Here is a 17,886-nt window from a genome sequence, read left to right on the forward strand (position 1 = left end):
TCTAATCCTCTTCTACGTGGAAGATAAAATTAAATATCACTTCCCAAAATATTACAATATAACTATCTTGAATAAAATAGCGCTCACACACATCAAAACTAACAAGACTTTGCGTTCACAAATTCGACAGATATACACCTAAAAGCAATTTATATACAATAGAATATTCTAAGCACAATAATTTTTCTTCCCTGTCTCGAATCCAACAGCATGTTTCATAATTTTAACACAACCTTATCATAAATGCAAATGTAAGTCTGTGAGTAACGCTAAATTTCTCATAGTAAATAGTCATGCTAATAGATGACGATACCTGCGCTGCCTGATGTCAATAGACGATTCTAGTTGCAGCAAGCCGAAGTTCGGGGGAAACAAGTACTCCAATTAACATAACTCTTAATTGTTTTCCAGTTGGGCATAACAGTTTATTTTTTTAAAAAATCGATTACAAACTGTATTAATTGTGCGAACTATTAAAAATAACGGACATATTAAAAATAAAATAAAATTTTAGCATAAAGCATTTAATTTACTCGAGTTTTATTTCTACGAAATATCAAATAATTACTTCTTCCGTTCAATCGATTTCAGATCAAATTGTTCGTTTCAAAGCAAATAACACTTAAACTACTACTTCTTTTTATCTCTAATCTTAATACTTAAAAAAAAAAAAAAAGTGTTTTCATCCATAGGCCGGTTCAACTGCATCAAGCAGATATTCCTTTAAGATCCTACATCAATAAAAAATTGTACCGGACATGTAAGGATAAGTTCTTTAATAGTTCGTGATTCTTCACGTGATTCTACACGCAATTTCCTCTCCTTTCATTTCCATATATCATCTGTATTTCGTTGAGAAAACAGATATAGTATACTAAAAAAAATTAATTCTTTTATGTATAAAAATAGTACCAAGTTGTCAATACGGCTTTTCACGTCGTCTATGAATATATATTAATATATATGTATTGAAAGTACGGACTATACTGTGTCTTTAATATACTATACAAACACTAATAAAATGCTGAAGAATTTCAAACGTAATTTGATTATTTATTAAGGACAGAAATCGTACAGAATGATTTTTTTTTTTTGGTCTTTTATATAGATAGATTCTCACCCAGCGAAATAGAGATTTAGCCATAGCATATTTTTAGTCGCCAGTTTCATGCCACGCTGCGTTACGAAATCTAGCGATTGTTCAGAAATACAGCAGAATAGAATGGTCAAAGAATACAACAGAAAGAACGCTGTGATTTCTAAACTGTTACAATCTTTTAAATTTGGAACAATTTATTTTATAAATATTAAAGTATACTTTCAGTGCTGTATATGATTGGTTAGCTTGCTCTTTGTAAATTTAGGAACAAGGAAGATAAATACTAAAATTGTGAACATTTCTTATCTGTTGAGCTCCGTGGTTAAGCGGTTAGCGTAGCGCCTTTGGTGGGAAACCCGAGTTCGATTCCCATCGGGAGCTCATGTGGTTCGGATTCCTCTCTAATCAGTAGGTACCGTCTCATATAGCCTCGCTGCTGAAAGGGACGTTAAAATCAACTCAACTCATTTATTATCTGTTGACGAGTAAGAGATGTACTACAGATTTGCATTGAGAAACAATAGATTTCAGTGAGTACAAGTACTCGTTATTCGAAAACTATTTTTAAAAGCTAAAAACATACGCAAACATATAGCAGAATGTTCTAGTTCATAAGCAATATGTTTAATATATGTTTATGTTTAATATTCAATCTTGCTTTCTTTTATTCAAAGAAAATTTCTCGTATAATGTGTAGTAATTTCTCTTTCAGCATAAAGCAGTCCAACAATCCTGCTAACATAATTATTACCATAACAGCAAGCTAACAATATTTAAAAAAAGTAATACTAATACTAATACTAATACTAATAATAATAATAATAATAATAATAATAACCATCATCATCATCATCATAGTGTTACCAAGTACTAGTCAAGCAGATAAAAACTTAAGTCCATCGGATGATCAAAGAAAAGGGAGGGATAAATACTTTTTCGGGACTCAATGAGCTGCATGATGTTTTACAAGCTTAGTAGATATATACAAAGTGTAACTCAACAGAAAATTCACTCATGTAATCAGGCCGTGCTGGCCCACCGGGACATGTCTCGGTGCGCCCTCCGAAATATCACATTATAAATAATGTGATAAATTCGTACAGTTCTTTTTTTCTAATAAATTCTTACAGTTGTTATTCGTAAAGAACCCGTGATAAGTACAGTGTACTCTTTACATAAGGCGCCCTTGCTAACCCACATAAAAGATAAACTATTTATTCTTCTGTATGGCACAGTTCTGTACAGTAAATGCATACTGTTAGTAAAGAACCCGTGAAGGGTACAGTGCGCCCTTTACGTAAGGCGCCCTTGTAAAACCACATCAAAGATAAACGATTTTATTTATTCTTCTGTATGGCACAGTTCTGTACAATAAATGCATACTGTTACTGTTGATAGAGAACCTGTGAAGGGTACAATGCGCCCTGCGAAACATCACATTATAAGTAAGTGGTTTTAGTTGATCTTCTGTATAACAGTTCTGTATAGTAAATTCATATATTGGCTGTTGGTAAAGAAGTTGTGAAGGGTACAGTTCGCCCTAATAAAAGTCGGCCTGTGAAATATCACATTATAAATATTTTTTTTTAAATTCCATATACCAGATTTGTATTGTACATTCATACATTTGCAGAGAACAGGTATAGAGTACAATCACTTTTCAAAAAAAAAAAAAAAAAAATGTATCAAGCCAGTGAAGCAATTAACATGCAGGTCTATTCGGTAAGATAATATAGGAGCATTTCGTGCTGCTACTCATTTAATGAAAAAAAAAAAAAGAGAGAGAGAGAGAAGAAGCTAAGCGCAATCGATATAGCGCAGTTAAAACAATTCACGTTTTTTAAAGCTTTTTATTTACAAATTTGATTGTTCCTGTGTGTTTTAGAGAAGTGTTAGAAGTAAAATAGGCACTGATTATTATTCAAAAATATAGCTATATTGATTTACTGGTATATATGTACCTTGAATTAGTTTGACAAAAAATTATTACGAGAACTAAAAAGTGTTTATCTAGTAAAGACATTTTCACAGTTTAGCTATTTACGTTACTAAACAAATTTGGTGGCTTTAATACATAAAATGGTGCCTATATACAGGGTGTAACTGAATGAATATAACAACCGTCGGGAGGTGATTTTGACACCTAGATAAAACGAAAAGTATAAATCAACCTGGGTGTAAAAGTGCCTCCTTTTGGTTCCTTAATTACTCGAAAATTTGTCGGAAAAATGTAAAAACAGCCATTACTCAAGAACAAAACGCCGTATCGAAGTCGGGTAAAAGCGAAGGTCGATTATTTTTGTCGTAGATTCCATTAGTGTACACTCGGATATAGTGCAGTCGCGGAGAAAGGGTGACTCCCAAAGAAACTGAAGTATTCCTTCGAGTATTTTATTAAATGTCGAATGAGGGAAATGAACAACAATCAAGTACAAGATTTCAACAACCAAAAATAATAGTACATTGTTCAAGTTAGAAGAACACTTAGAATTCGAAATAAAGAGAGATACTCATGTGTGATTGATCTATTTTGCATCAGTACAGAATAAACTCTTAGGAGAAGAATTTAAATGACTAGGCTAATGGCGACGGATGATAAATGAAGGCTTCCTGTTCAAAGTTATGATTTAATGAAAATGAAAACAATAACTTTGATCCAGATTAGGTTTAAGACGACTGTGCACAGGACAGTAGTATCAAAAAAAAAAAAAAAAAAATGCGAAGTCGTAATATATAATTCCGTGGAATATGATACTTCTGTGTACAGAAGCAACAAAAATGTGCGACACACGAGATGTTCGTTTCTTAACGATATAAAGAAATGCGCTGGGACAGTATACTTGATTTATCCGTTAGGTAAATCTATTCCAGTGATACTTTCGAGGAGCTTTTCCCCACCCTTTGGAGTTGGCCGCCCCTTTCCCTTGAGTTCCGAAAAACTACATTACTATTGGAGAAATTTTCTTGAAGAAAGGTCGATGAAATTACATTCAAGAAAAAAAAATGGAGGAAAATATTTTTCGACTTTCCTAGTGCTGGATGGAATACCTACACAGAGGAAAGAGAATGTGGGACTTTTGCGTAAACGTAGCAGTACGTACGTAGCTCATAATGCTTTCACTAAGGGCATGATGCTTTGGTCGCACACTACAGAACTATCGTCTCTTGTGTGCCAATTGCGAGTGGCTCGCAGAAAACTGTCTTGCAGTTTTGTTGTGGAATGACGTCAATTAGCGTGGCTGTGTCGTAGTAGCCATCTACGCAACTTGTGAGTGATATACATAGTCCGATGCTCTGCTGTTACATGTGGAATTGCTATATAACAGGATAGGAAGTGTTGCGTTCAACGGTAGAGGATTGTGTCCAGTATTCTCGGTCGGTTCAAAGTGTAAAAAATGAAATCTTTCAGTGTTACGTCCTACGATTATGCCGGTGAGGCTAAAGGAGACGGTGATGATGAGTAATGAATGAAATGATGGAATGAAGAAAGTGGGAGGAAACGGGAGAACTCCGAGGAAACTCACGCACACGGTGTTTGTCCACCACAAAGTTCATTTGGCGGGGGCTGGGTTCGAACCAGGGACCCCAAGCACCAGAGGTGAACGCTCTACCACTGAGCCACCGCGGCCCTGTGTAAAAGTGTAGACGTTGCTATTTAGGTAAAATTGGTTGTTATTCTGTACGTGCCTGAGCAACTGCAGATTACACTGGCCACGAGCTGGCAGATATAGCAGATATATACCTCATTTATGGGGAGGCAGGGGGTAATAGCTCAGAGGCGAAGCGTTTATATCGTGACCGTGATCCTCATGACCCTCAAAGCAGATTAACTTGTCCTGTATTTTTTACACGCCTCCAAATTCGCGTTCGAAAGATAACGTCTCTTCAATTTCCCCTGCGTGAAATCGGAAGAACTCGCAACCTTGTGGATAGTTGAATTTGAAGACAGCGTACTGGGAGCGATCAGAGACCGTCCGGAAACTAGCAGTAGCCATTTGTAGGGCGTAAAAATCCACATGCAACTCTAGTGAACTATGAAAAGTAGAGATTTAGTGTGAGCGTGCGGTGCGATATGTTGGATAATTTTGTGGTAGAATCTTATTTATTACCGGCCCGCCTGTGTGGGAGTATGTATCTTTTGTTTTTCCGTAATGTTCTCCCAAAATTGTTAGAACATGTGTCCTTGAACGTAAGACAGCGGATGTGATCTCAGCATGACAGTGCACCAGCACATTTTGACAGGAATATGCAGACCTACCTAAATGAAACATTCTTAGATCGCTAGATTGGGAGAGAAGGACTTGTGTTATGACCACTTCGTTCACCCTACCCCACGCCCCTCGAAGTTTTGGTGTATGAAACTCTTTTTGTATGCAACACCAGCTACGACAGCCGAAGAACTTGATGCTCGAGTTAATAAAGCTGCGTTAGTCATCTCCGAAATTTCAGATGTGTTTGACTGCACGGGGAAAAATTGGCTTCACCGATGTCATCTTTGCAATGCGGTCAACGGTGGACAATATCTGACAGTGAACTGTTATTCTTCACAACTGTCTCCTGTACACACACTGCATTGCACAAATACTGTACAATGTACTTCTGAGTATTTCACGGTTATCCTACTTTATATGAAACGGAATTAATTGGTAGTTTGAAACTGTATTTCTTTGTGTCATTGTGTAACACGTGCAATCTTTGTGTCATTGTGTAACACGTGCAACAGCTTGTGTTTCGTCGAGTTTTTCATTGCCTCTGTGCACGAAATTACTATCTTCCACGGAATTACGTATTACGAGGAGGAAATACTTTAATGCAGCTTACTTTCGCCCAAATTGTATCCACATAATTTGTGAGAATCACTTTTGTCATGTAAAGAATCCTTTGTACTCTTGTTCATCGCACATGATCATTGCCACCTGCCTGTCTCATGCAGTCGTTATAAACCTAATCTGAAGCAAAGGTATTGTTTTCATTTTCACACAATCGTAACTTGGGCAGAAAGCCGTTCATTTATCATTCGTCACCATTAGCCTAGATGATGTAACTGTGATATCTTAAAGACTTCCTTTCATTTAAATTCTTCTTCCGAGAGTTCATTTTGTGCTGAGTTCTACTAACCATGTATTATTATTATTATTATTATTATTATTATTATTATTATTATTATTATTATTATTGAAATCTTGTACTTGATTGTTGTTGTTCAGTTTCCTCATTCAACGTTTTATAAAATACTCGAAGGGATACTCCAGTTTTTTGGTAGTCACCATTGCGCTGCGACTGCACTATATCTGATCGTATACTAGTGGAATCTACGACTAAAAATAATGGACATTCCCTTTTGCCCGATTTCGATCCAACATTTTGTTCTCAAGTATGGCTGTTTCTCCATTTTTCCGAAAAATTTTGGGTTGTCATAGCTCCGAAGTATTACCACACCCAGGTTGGTTTATACTTTTCAATTTATCTCGGGGACATGAATCACCTCCTGACGTTTACTACATTAATTAAGTTACATCATAAAAATTGTAGACCAATCTGGGTGCACAAATGCTTCCTTTCGGGGTTATAGGCTGCGTGAACATTTTTAACTACTTTTATTAGTATCATACATTGATACACGTAACGTACAATAAAAGGTGCTGAACTAAAGAATGAGGTTCTAACAGTTCACTAATGTGATGTAATATTTATCTACATGCTAACGGCAGACAGATTTAAATTTAATAATAGCTAATTATATTATATATTACCCAACTTCAACAAAAGCGCTAAAAAAAGCAGAAAATTATAATAAAGCACTTGGAACCACAAAATAATTTATTACTATTAGTGTCAAGTCAAAAATATAATGTCTTGATAAAATTATCATCTAATTTTAAATTAGGCACTAATTTCTTTTAGCTTGGTACATCTTTTGGCTTCGAATTTTTTTTTTATAATAGTGATGAATTATTTTCTGGTTTTATATACTCTTTATCATTATATTTTCTGCTTTTTAAAGCGCTTTTCTTGAAATTGTTTGAAGTAATACTCCACAGAGGAAAGTAAGTTTGGGCACCAGAGGAAACTCTCAAGCTTTGTAAAACAGTCGTTTTCTTTCATTCTTAAATTCTTCTGAGCAAATGGAGATTTTAGTTACGTGTAAATAATGATATTTCGTGCAATTGTTGACAAAACAAGAGGCCGTATAAATAAAAGTGAGCAAGTTATTAAAACTCACAAATTCGGAGCAAATGCTCAGTTTCGTATAAATAAAAATAATTTCACTCATTGTTCTTGGCTAGTGAGCAACTTCTCTAGATTTGATATAAATAAAACCGAGCAAATGCTCATTTTTTGAAGCAAGTGCTTAAGATTTTTTGAGGTTTCTCAGTGCCTTGCTCAGGTTACTCAACAAAACTTTGTTAAAAGCGAAATGTCCCAGTTTATAGTGATTCCCGAAAGAAGACGTGAAGAGTATAAGTTGCGAAGGAACTCTGATGTTCTTCACTATAAAGAATTCTACAGATTTAAGAAGGAAAATGTTAAATGGCTTGCACAACACTTCCTTCCCGGATCAACTGAAAGACGCTCTGACAAATTATGAAAAGATGATTTTTTTAAAGGTATTTCGGATATCCTAATTTTCAAGTGGATGTTGCAGAAGATGCATACTGGCGTTACTCAGCCTACCGTGTCAAACGTCTTTTGGGAAATTGCACAGTCAAGAAAAAATATGGATACACTTTCCTACAACAACTGCTGCTCTTCAGGAAGCTAAGACTGAATGGTCCAAACAGTATACATTCCAGGATGTAATGATGCAGTAGATTACACACATGTAGTAATAAAGAAGCCAAAAGTCCATGGGGATAAATATATAAATCTAAAAGGGATTGCAAGTATTAATGCGCAGGCCACCTGTGATACAAGAGAAAGATTTACTAGCGTAGATGCCACTTGGCCAGTCTCCGTGCACGACTTTCACATTTGGAAGAACTCGGATATTTGAAGAGTAATGAATGACTAATAATACTGCTAACGCACTATTATTAGGTGATTCTGGATATGAGGTTGCACCTTGGTTAATGACCCCCTGTCACAATCCTACTATTCCAGAACAGACAGCGTTCAATAAATGCATTCGAAAGGAGCAAATAATAACAGAACGTTGTTTTGGTCAGCTCAAACAGCGATTTCCTATCAGAATAAACGAGGACAAAGTACCTTAAACTTCGTATACATTGCTAAATATTTTGGAATTTGTATCTCAAAAACGGCTTTTATACTTTTCAGTGTTTGAAATTAAAAGTCTTCTTCCCTCTATTACAGAAAGCAGACAACACAGTAAGTTCATTGAGCACTTGCTACATGTCACGGAGCATTTACTGAACGAGTAGAGGGAGTTTTATTTATACCAAAAACAAAGAGCAGGTGCTCGATACTCAGCTTGCTCATGAGCAAATGCTCAAAAGCAAGTGCTCGTTTTTATTTGTACGACTAAAGGAGTTGGTCATCTTCCAACAAAATTTCCGCCGTACGAATTATACGAATTTTCCATCATCGCACATGCTTACTCGTAATACTTTTATTAGTATTAAGTATACTTGATTGTAGTTCTATTATGTAATTTATACATTGCTATTATCTCTCATTACAGTGCATTAGTTTAACATAACTGTTTCATAATAAAAGTATACTTCCAGTAAATGAACTATTTTACATAAAAGTATATAGACTAATGATTTCAGAAGGAAATTATTGTGCTTTAGTTAAACATAACTTCATTTATAGTCGTTTAGAACTACTATGGCAAAGATAATAGATATCATAATTAGTGACAATCTGAAATGTAAACGTAAAATGGGAAGGAGAGGATACGACAAGCGAAAGAATAGCTTAAGAAGTGCGTTAAACAGGATAACGAAAAGAACTTCGGTGAAGTATTGCACTGTGTGTGGCACAAACACATACATTACAGAAACTGCATATTATTTACATATATATAGCGCGAAGAAGAATCGAGACAATTACCAACTCCAACGAAAATTCAATAAGCAAGAGTTACAGTAACTGGGAAGTAGAGCAAAACTAATTGGGAAAGAGAAATAGCACTATTTGAAAATGAATTGTTATTAACAATGTCATAGGAGTGAAGGAGACAAGAACAAATGAACATCAATAAAAGAGGACTTTATCAGAGTCAAAATTAATTCTGCTAAAGACTTATATAGAGGATCAAGTGAAAAGTATTTATGAATGAATAGGTCTGAATTTATTTTCGGTTTGACGTTTATATAAGCCTCGCGTAACTCAAATGTTTCGGGGTTTGCATATTAGAGTTACGCAAAATGTACATTTTACAAAAGAATATGGATAGTCAGGGTTACTCGTAAATATGTAAAAGAATTAACTCCATCAACGAACACGGTCAGGATAATCACTCTAGCTATCTGCTGCAAAAACAAAATTCAACAATTCGCCCCCGTTCAAGTTCACGTGTGGAGTAACGGACGGACAAACAATACGCACTAACATTACAATCTTATAAGGCCTATTAAGGTGATTCTAATGGCTTAGCAGTGGATATAATGCTCAAAGCTCGTAGCTAGTAAGTAACGTTAATGATTATAAAATACTTATGAATATGATGACAGCAATAATATTAATTTTGGCCATGCGGCCTAATGGCTACCACGTTCGCTTTTGGCGTGCATATTCCTAGGTTTAAATGCTACCGGAAGTAGAACGGCTTGAATAAATTAGAGTATTGGTTGGAATTAAACTTTAATAGTAGGTCCTGTTCTTATAACCACTATGTTGCAGAACGTAAAGGAAAATACACAACTCAATAAATTTAAAATTAATTTTGGCAGCATCATAAATACCCTTTTCTACATTAAGTACATTCTGACTACGAGCCTGATAATAAAAAATAAAAGTGATTCATTTCTCCAAATATTAGTTAATTACAACAAAACAAGGCACAACTAACACATGATAGCGCAATGGAAAACGCAGAGTGTTTTCCATTTTAGCTCCTCTATTTTGCATTTCCAACGTTCAATTAAGTTATAGTCTTTTTAACCTCACTGCGAAAGAATACACGAAAAAAATAATAAAAGTTTATACTGCAAGCGTTATTCATTATGCTGTCCCAGGAGGCCATTAGAATATCTAAACCTACCATATGCCCCTCCGAGAACCTTTGCAGAGTATGAAAATTATACACAAAGAGGAATAAAATAAAGCAAATAATTGACACACACGCGAAACGTTTTAGAGCGCATATAGTAACACCGAATGTTTGAAATTAAGTTCGAATGAACCAGAAAATTTCTCTGTGATATTCCATTGGTAAATGTTTTCATACATGTTCAATCTAAACAAACAAGATCAAAGCAAAGTTCCATCCAAATATTGATAGAAACGTGCAATATCCTTTTTCTGCAAAGAGATGTACACATGCGCAGCAGACTAACAGTATTTTAAGAATATATTAAACTCAATACAAATTATACTTAACTCTCAAAATATTTGCATTCAATGGTGCTCTTACGAAAACAGTATGCACAGTATACAACTTTAAAAAATAAATATACACAAAATGAGCGCGTAATGCAACATGTTGTAAAAATCTCAACTAATAGAGCATTGCACTATCCAAAAGAGCCAGTGCCCCATTAGGTAACTTCATCCTAACAACAAAAATAACTGCGCTGTCAATATTAGCACATTTATTTGAATCCCAAATAAACAGTTAGAATGCTTTTACATTTATGTATTTTATTTTGCGAAACAAACATCCACGGGGAATATTTTCCAATCAATGATAAATTTAATGAAAGGTCAGTGGAAAATTATGTTCCCACAACTTTAATGGTTTATTTAACTTTTTATACGCAAAGGACAAAACGAATATATATAAATAAATATATATTGCCTAATTGGTGAAATTAATATTTAATGTATTTATGTACTGTTTAGCACAGTTAAGCAACTTTTGATCACTTTTATTACAACATTAAGGAGATTCCCTTTCCAGTCGAAGATGAATATAGTACATTTTAACTAGAACCAATGGTTTCAGCGTCAAAGAAAACGTAAATTTCATTCAAGCATAATAATAATAATAATAATAATAATAATAATAATAATAATAATAATAATAATAATAATAATAATAATAATAATAATAATAATAAAAATTAGAAACTAAATTAGAACAAAATACAGAGTAAGATAAAATAATGAACCCGATTTCAGAAATGTACTGTGAAATCTATTATATGTTATTGTGAGACATGTGCTTCGAAAAGTTAACTTTCAAAGTTTAGTTTCCACGCAGTGTTTCCACTTTCTACCGCTAAGAGTCAGCAGCGACAAGTAACGGAAAATAGCACTGACTGGAGAGCAGAGATATTTCTGTGTAAACAAGTCTGTAATTAGTGTGAAACGGCTTTTTCGTAATCGGAAAGACTTACCTACAGGGAAGGACATTCGTAAGTAGTATGAACATTTCAGAGATTCGGGCCGTGCATCACAGCAGTCCGAATTGCTAATTTTGACCACAATATGCTTGGATTTGGCAGGAGACAGACTATCGGCTTGATGTGTGCCGTGTTACGCGAGGTGCTCACATAGAACGCTTGTGATATGCTTGAAGAAAACTCTGTCCGTTTACTTTTCTTAGCACATGTCTTACAACAACATCCGTTTCTTAAATTTCCAAGCATAAATTTCTGAAATCAGATCCATCATTTTATATATAGTTACAAGAGAACTAGAGTGCGAAATGGAATAAAATAAAAGAATATGTGCTTGACGTCTTCTGATTCCTAACGAGCAAAAGCTCACGTTAAGAGACGATAAGAGAAGAGCAATTTTCTAGAAGAATATCCTACCTAGTGTGATCTATGTTTGTAAGCAAGAAATATGACATTTTACATACTATTCCAGACGTATTTTTAAATTCATTTATTAAATACTGAAAGGGGGACGAGTCAAACTTTGTTCTACTTTACAATTTTTATTTATAATATCATAATTATTGTATTTGACACAGAAATCATGGTTTCAGCGCTGAAACGAATGTAAGTTTTATGCAAAGTGTCGCATCTCTATCTACGACCGAAATATTGTCTTGCTATTGTATTCTCAAATTTAAAAGTGGATGTCTCATACATATTCACATTCTTGTTGGTATATTAACGTATACAAATTACAAACGTTTTATACATGATGTGTAGAGATTAGTTAATGAAAGTAAGGCACTTTTGCTTTCAATTCCTAATCTAGGACGAGGAACGAAATCGAATCTTCCAGGTTATCGGTACTGTGACAGGTACTTTTCTTTACAGCTTATATAAAGTGTGCTCTCTAAGACAAGAAGAAAAAATAGATTCAGTAACTGCTTTAGGCTGGGTGCACATTGGTTAGAGGGCAGGACAGCCGAGTCGAGGGTACACTACTGTGAACAATACAACAAATCGTCGTACCGCATATTCACTCAGGAACGTGCTAGACTAAGGCCTCTCCAATGTTCTGATTGAGACACATAATCCACGCACTCAGTTTCTAATTCCGCATCATCTCCTTCCTATGCTTTGGCTCGACTCTCTTGTCTGGTCAATATGTGCCTGGCCTTAGGCCGTGAATTGTTACAGCGGCTTGGTTCTAAAATAGTTAGCTATCACCTTCCCATCACCATTAGATCTAGCTAAATCATATTTCTCATATTCTTTACAAAACCCTGATTCTCTACAATAAACTAGTCACTTTGACTTGACGATAGCCCGTGAAATAAACTAAACACGTCATGCTAAAATGTCTATTTAGAATTAACCATTTTCGCATTACTGTAGCCTGAAACCAGCAAATACCGTAATACACTATAATTCTGCTAATTTGCCTCTTACACTGCATTGACGTGGTACGTTTGAACTATATTAATAAAGCTGAGGAATATCAGAAACCAATAATAAATAATAGTAATAACACGACAATCAAAGGAGGAATAATTAAGGATTTCGTATAATGGCGATTAATACGTTAAATCTTTAAATATATGTAATCAGATCATGCAGAGTAGTCATTAAAAGTCGACGTCTCTATGCGGTTAACTCGGTCAGTAAGTTCGTAATGAATGAAGCACTTTGTCAACTTGGGTCTTGCTCGAGGCTAGATCAAACTACACTGAAATGAAATATCTCCTGACCCATTTCACGTACTCAAAAATATGTATTGTATATTAAGATATGGACATTTGCCGAAAAACTTACAAAATTCTCATAAACAAATACTAATTCTTGCAATAAACTATATCAACGCACTGAATAATTTTAAGATATAATTAACTATTCTCCTTCTTGTGTAGTCCGGTTGAGTTTATATTAAAATGTGTACTTTATAACAGTAAGGTTTTAAAGTCATAGAATGAAAATTATAGCTTCTTTTTTCTTCACATCAGTATATACATGAAATATACTGTATGTATATACACATTTTACTTTACATCTGACATTCGCATGAAACATGTAAAATGCAATTACGATTAACAAAATTGTAATTTTGCAAACCACTGCGTCCAGCTCAGAAATTTAATAAGCTGTTCTGTGTACACACACCCCACCTCTCCAAATACTCACACACACGCACGGAAAAAAAGACTCCCTTTCCACTAACCAACATTGCAATCAATAAATATACAATGTTGATTGATAGTCTATGGTTTAACTTCAGGTTTGAAGTGACAAGTTTTCTGACTCATCAATTTTGTAGGTATCAATGATTCAGTTTTCTTTTTTTGTCTGCGGGTATTGTAAAATCTTATTTTAAACCCAAATAATACCTGAAATAAACAAACAAAGATTTCACATTTTATTCACTAAAAATCAAAATATTTGTTTCAGATTAAGGATTTTTTTAAAAATATATACATATATATATATATACTATTTTTATTAGAAGAAACATGCGTAAATATATGTAATTAAACATCTCTCCTAAACACGAAACTGACTCACTACAATTTCCAAACTGAACATGATAGCACTTTTTTTTTTTTTTTTTTAGGATAAACACGAAAGTAGAATATAATGCATGTGTGACAAAATAAAAAATGTGTATTACAATTTCATTCCATAAAACTTAGTATTTTATTTACTTGTGTTGTTTCAAAAGATGGATATAGAGATGTTCACATTGATATATAGCTCATATTACTTAGCACCAATATTTTTGACATTATCTTTAAATCTCTCAATAAATCAAATTACCAACAACTGACTATTCCAAAAACTACTAAGGATGGTTACGAAGTTTCAACGCTATGCACACGAAACACTTTCTCCGTATTATTGTTTTAGGAATTTTCAAAAATTATTTTATCTTTAAAACACAATTGATTTAGGTGTGTATGTGGATTACACTTTAAAAAAACACTTTAAAATGAATTTTTACTACGCATTCTACAGTTATAACGAAATTAAGTTCCAAATCGGAAAAAAAGTTCAATATTTCACAAATGAAATATACGAAATCAACACAAAACCAATCATTTTAATTAAAGGAATAAATTATGTACATATATTGTCACTGAATTTTTGCTAATTACGGAGATATTTAAGGTGTGCTCCATGAGCAAGTCATGCTCGTTTACATTATGAAGTTACATATCTGTTTTCTTGTAGTTCAAAGCGCACAGTTGAATTATTTTGATCAACGGTTCTAATTAAAATATTAGTCTTATTATAAAAAAATGTACGAAGAGTTTTTCTACGAAATAATGCTTCTTACAAAGAAATTAATCTCTCTTCAATATGAAAATAACAATGAACTTAATTATTCTTCCCACCCGGCATTGCGTTTTCAAAGGAAAATATATATCACCGAAATAATTTGACTATACCTAATAGTGAGTAATTAAAATTAATCAGAAGAATCTACTACCTTTTTTTTAATGCACTAAAATTTTCAATTAAATTTTTGCAAAGGGTATATCTTAAGAGAAGCCATTATGAACTCCATTAAGGAATATTTCAAGGACGACGCCATGACAGATAAGGAAAATTCTCCAAAAGCTCCACAAAGCCAAATCTAAAGCCGAAGGAATATACTATTGCTAGTACTTTTGTTAGCAGTAAAAGTAAGTGAATGTCAAATAGAGGAAATGATTGTTATTCAAGAGAAACAAAAGAAGAAATAATTCTCCTGACGTATAACATTGAAATTCATTTGTCTCGTGAAAATTATCAAACAGCTCTTTCCGTTTCAGTCTTTTGACCGCCATGACCCGATCCTCCCACAAGGACGGTCAAGGTCGAAGAGAAAGTAGATTGGAACATTCCATTCCAGTTTTAGAGGGGGCAAACGTGTGTATATATATATACACACACAATACAAGAACGATACAGACATAAACAACACACATTTTTCTTTTTGTTTTGTATGAAGTTCAAGAGCAAATACGCTAGTTGAGCATTGGCCGCAGTTCAAGAACCATCGCGACGCAACAGCAGCAGCTGAATCTTAATGAAATTATTACTTTATAAGTTAGTTTTACTTTTCATTTACATATTTTTCTATCAGAACTACATTTCAATTCCGATTTATAACAAGTGTTTTGGTGTTCAACAGAATTTTAATATATAATGTCGTAGGTCGTACATTATATTATTATTATTATTATTATTATTATTATTATTATTATTATTATTATTATTATTATTATTATTATTATTATTATTATTAAAATAAACATATTTCTCAAATCCGTTATTAGTAAACTATTTTCTATTAAGTTTCAAGTCAGATATTAAAAGGACGCTCTAATTTACAAAACACGTATCCAGAAATCCATACACTTCGTATTTTGTACAGAAGATTTAAGATGGAAGTTACTTTGTACTAAAACGTACAGTAATGTTGGGAGTAATTTGTATGAAGTGTCTCACAAACAAAGCATTTAAAGTAAGAAACAAGTGTATATCCGAATCTAATTCTAGCAACATTGGAGATGACGAATTGTTTTCCATGCGGCGACTGTGGAACAGTTAAAATAGATAATATGTGTGGTAAGAATGAAATATTTGCATTAATTTATGTTAGGAAGGCACAAATTTGTTTTGTCAAAGATACAATATCTTCGTCAAATACGACGAATACAATGAACCGAAGACAGAACATAGAGGGATTGGAAACTTCCAGGGGTGGGGGCGTTTAGGGAAGAAGGTAGGAGGAAGGCGCAAGACCGAACCCAATCCCCCTGTCCATGACAGAAAAGCGATACAACGGACAAAATCGAAACAAGGAGCGCAGCTGTGTTGCGAGTCGACCAGGAAGAGTAGTACACGGCGGGAAAAGTTCATGTCAAACAATTCGATACTTCCCACAAGTTGTTGATGGAGTTCAGAAGATGAACACTGCAAGTTCCGTGGGCAGGTCACATTAAGAGAACTTACCTTGGTTTGCGTTCCTGAGGGATTGGTTCCCAGACTCCCAAGCGGAGGGACGAAATTAGGCACTGTGAAGGGTACAAACAACATGGGGAGTTCCCGGCGCGGCCGCCACTAACCCGGCCAAAACCCGACACTGTTAAAAGAGCCAAGCCCCGCGGACCGGGCGCCGAGCTGTGGGATCCGCTACTCAGCGCGACGCCGTCGCTTCACGACTCCAACCGAGGCGAAGCACTGATGGCGGGTTGGGGGGTAGTAGTGGGGGAAGGGGGACCAGGGGGATGTGCCACCAACCGGCCGAGGCCAAGGTGCAACACTTGTGACCTGGGGTCTTTCACAGGTTGACAAATTTCAGTCAGCCACCTTTACACTCCCACTAAAAGATTCTCATTCAGTCAATGAAAAATACAGACGAATGACTTAAAATTATCCTCACTTAAAAGAGTTCGCTAATGATGAAGTTCTCTTGTACAAAAATTTCATTCACAGTCACCACAATTTTTTTTTTCACACGAAAGAAAAAAAGGAGCGAAATGAAAACTTTATAAACTGATATAAACTTTGTCACTCATAAGTAATTAAGTCATCGAATCTTAAGTTTCATTAATTATGGTCCACCACTGCACATGTTCATTTATAAGACGGAAAAATGTAAGAAACAATACCGGGACACCTTGATAAAGTTTAGCTGCCACAAAGTCCCGTTCAGAAAATGTATGTTCCTCTTCCGGAGATGGAGAAGTGAACTGATCTGGGTCCACGCGCGCACTCACGTGGTCGTCTGTGCGTGATAAACTGTTACAACGTACGACTGAACTCCCAGTTGTGTTTCGACTCCCCACTACCACGACTGACCATTTTCTGTGTTGTGCATTTTCCTTTCTCTCTCTATTTTTTCTCCAATCTATTTTTCAGCACAGGTTTAGTGCCACATACACGTATGTGCCTATGTCTATGTAAGTGTAGTTATACTCCCCGCACCGCGCAGCGTGAAGGGACACCCCGCGTAACGTAGAGACTCGAGCCGATAAATAAGCAGCCTGAGAAGAGAAAGAGAGAGAGAGAGAGAGAAGGAAAAAACGAGAGAATACACGATACAAAGAGAGAAAGAGAACAGCCGACGTTGTGTGTATCGTGAGCGCTGAACGCAATCAATGAAATACGGGGGAAAACTGAACAGTTCTTCTCTGTCAGGCGCGAGCGCTTGCCACTTCAATTCGCTCGCTCACTCGCTCTTCCTCTCGTCTAGTTCCTCTCTCTACGAGATCAATGAACCAACGTGTCTATCAAAATAAAAATAAAAATTATAACGGGATACAATATGTTACACAAACATAAACAGGCAAATAT

General features: G+C 34.9%; 1 protein-coding gene across 1 annotated transcript in view; it reads right to left on the bottom strand.

The window, feature by feature from the left end:
- LOC145689315 (nucleolysin TIAR-like) overlaps positions 1–17,556 on the bottom strand; it is a 1,166,854-nt gene extending 1,149,298 nt beyond the window's left edge. Inside the window, exon 1 of the mRNA XM_081763481.1 lies at positions 16,543–17,556. Coding sequence (XP_081619607.1) covers positions 16,543–16,626 — 84 coding nt within the window. The 5' untranslated portion in view covers positions 16,627–17,556. The remainder of the gene's footprint in view (positions 1–16,542) is intronic.
- Positions 17,557–17,886: the final 330 nt, after the last annotated feature.

This window comes from Thermobia domestica, chromosome 1, assembly GCF_964235325.1.
Source record: "Thermobia domestica chromosome 1, izTheDome1.hap1.1, whole genome shotgun sequence".
Taxonomy (NCBI): Eukaryota; Metazoa; Arthropoda; class Insecta; order Zygentoma; family Lepismatidae; genus Thermobia; species Thermobia domestica.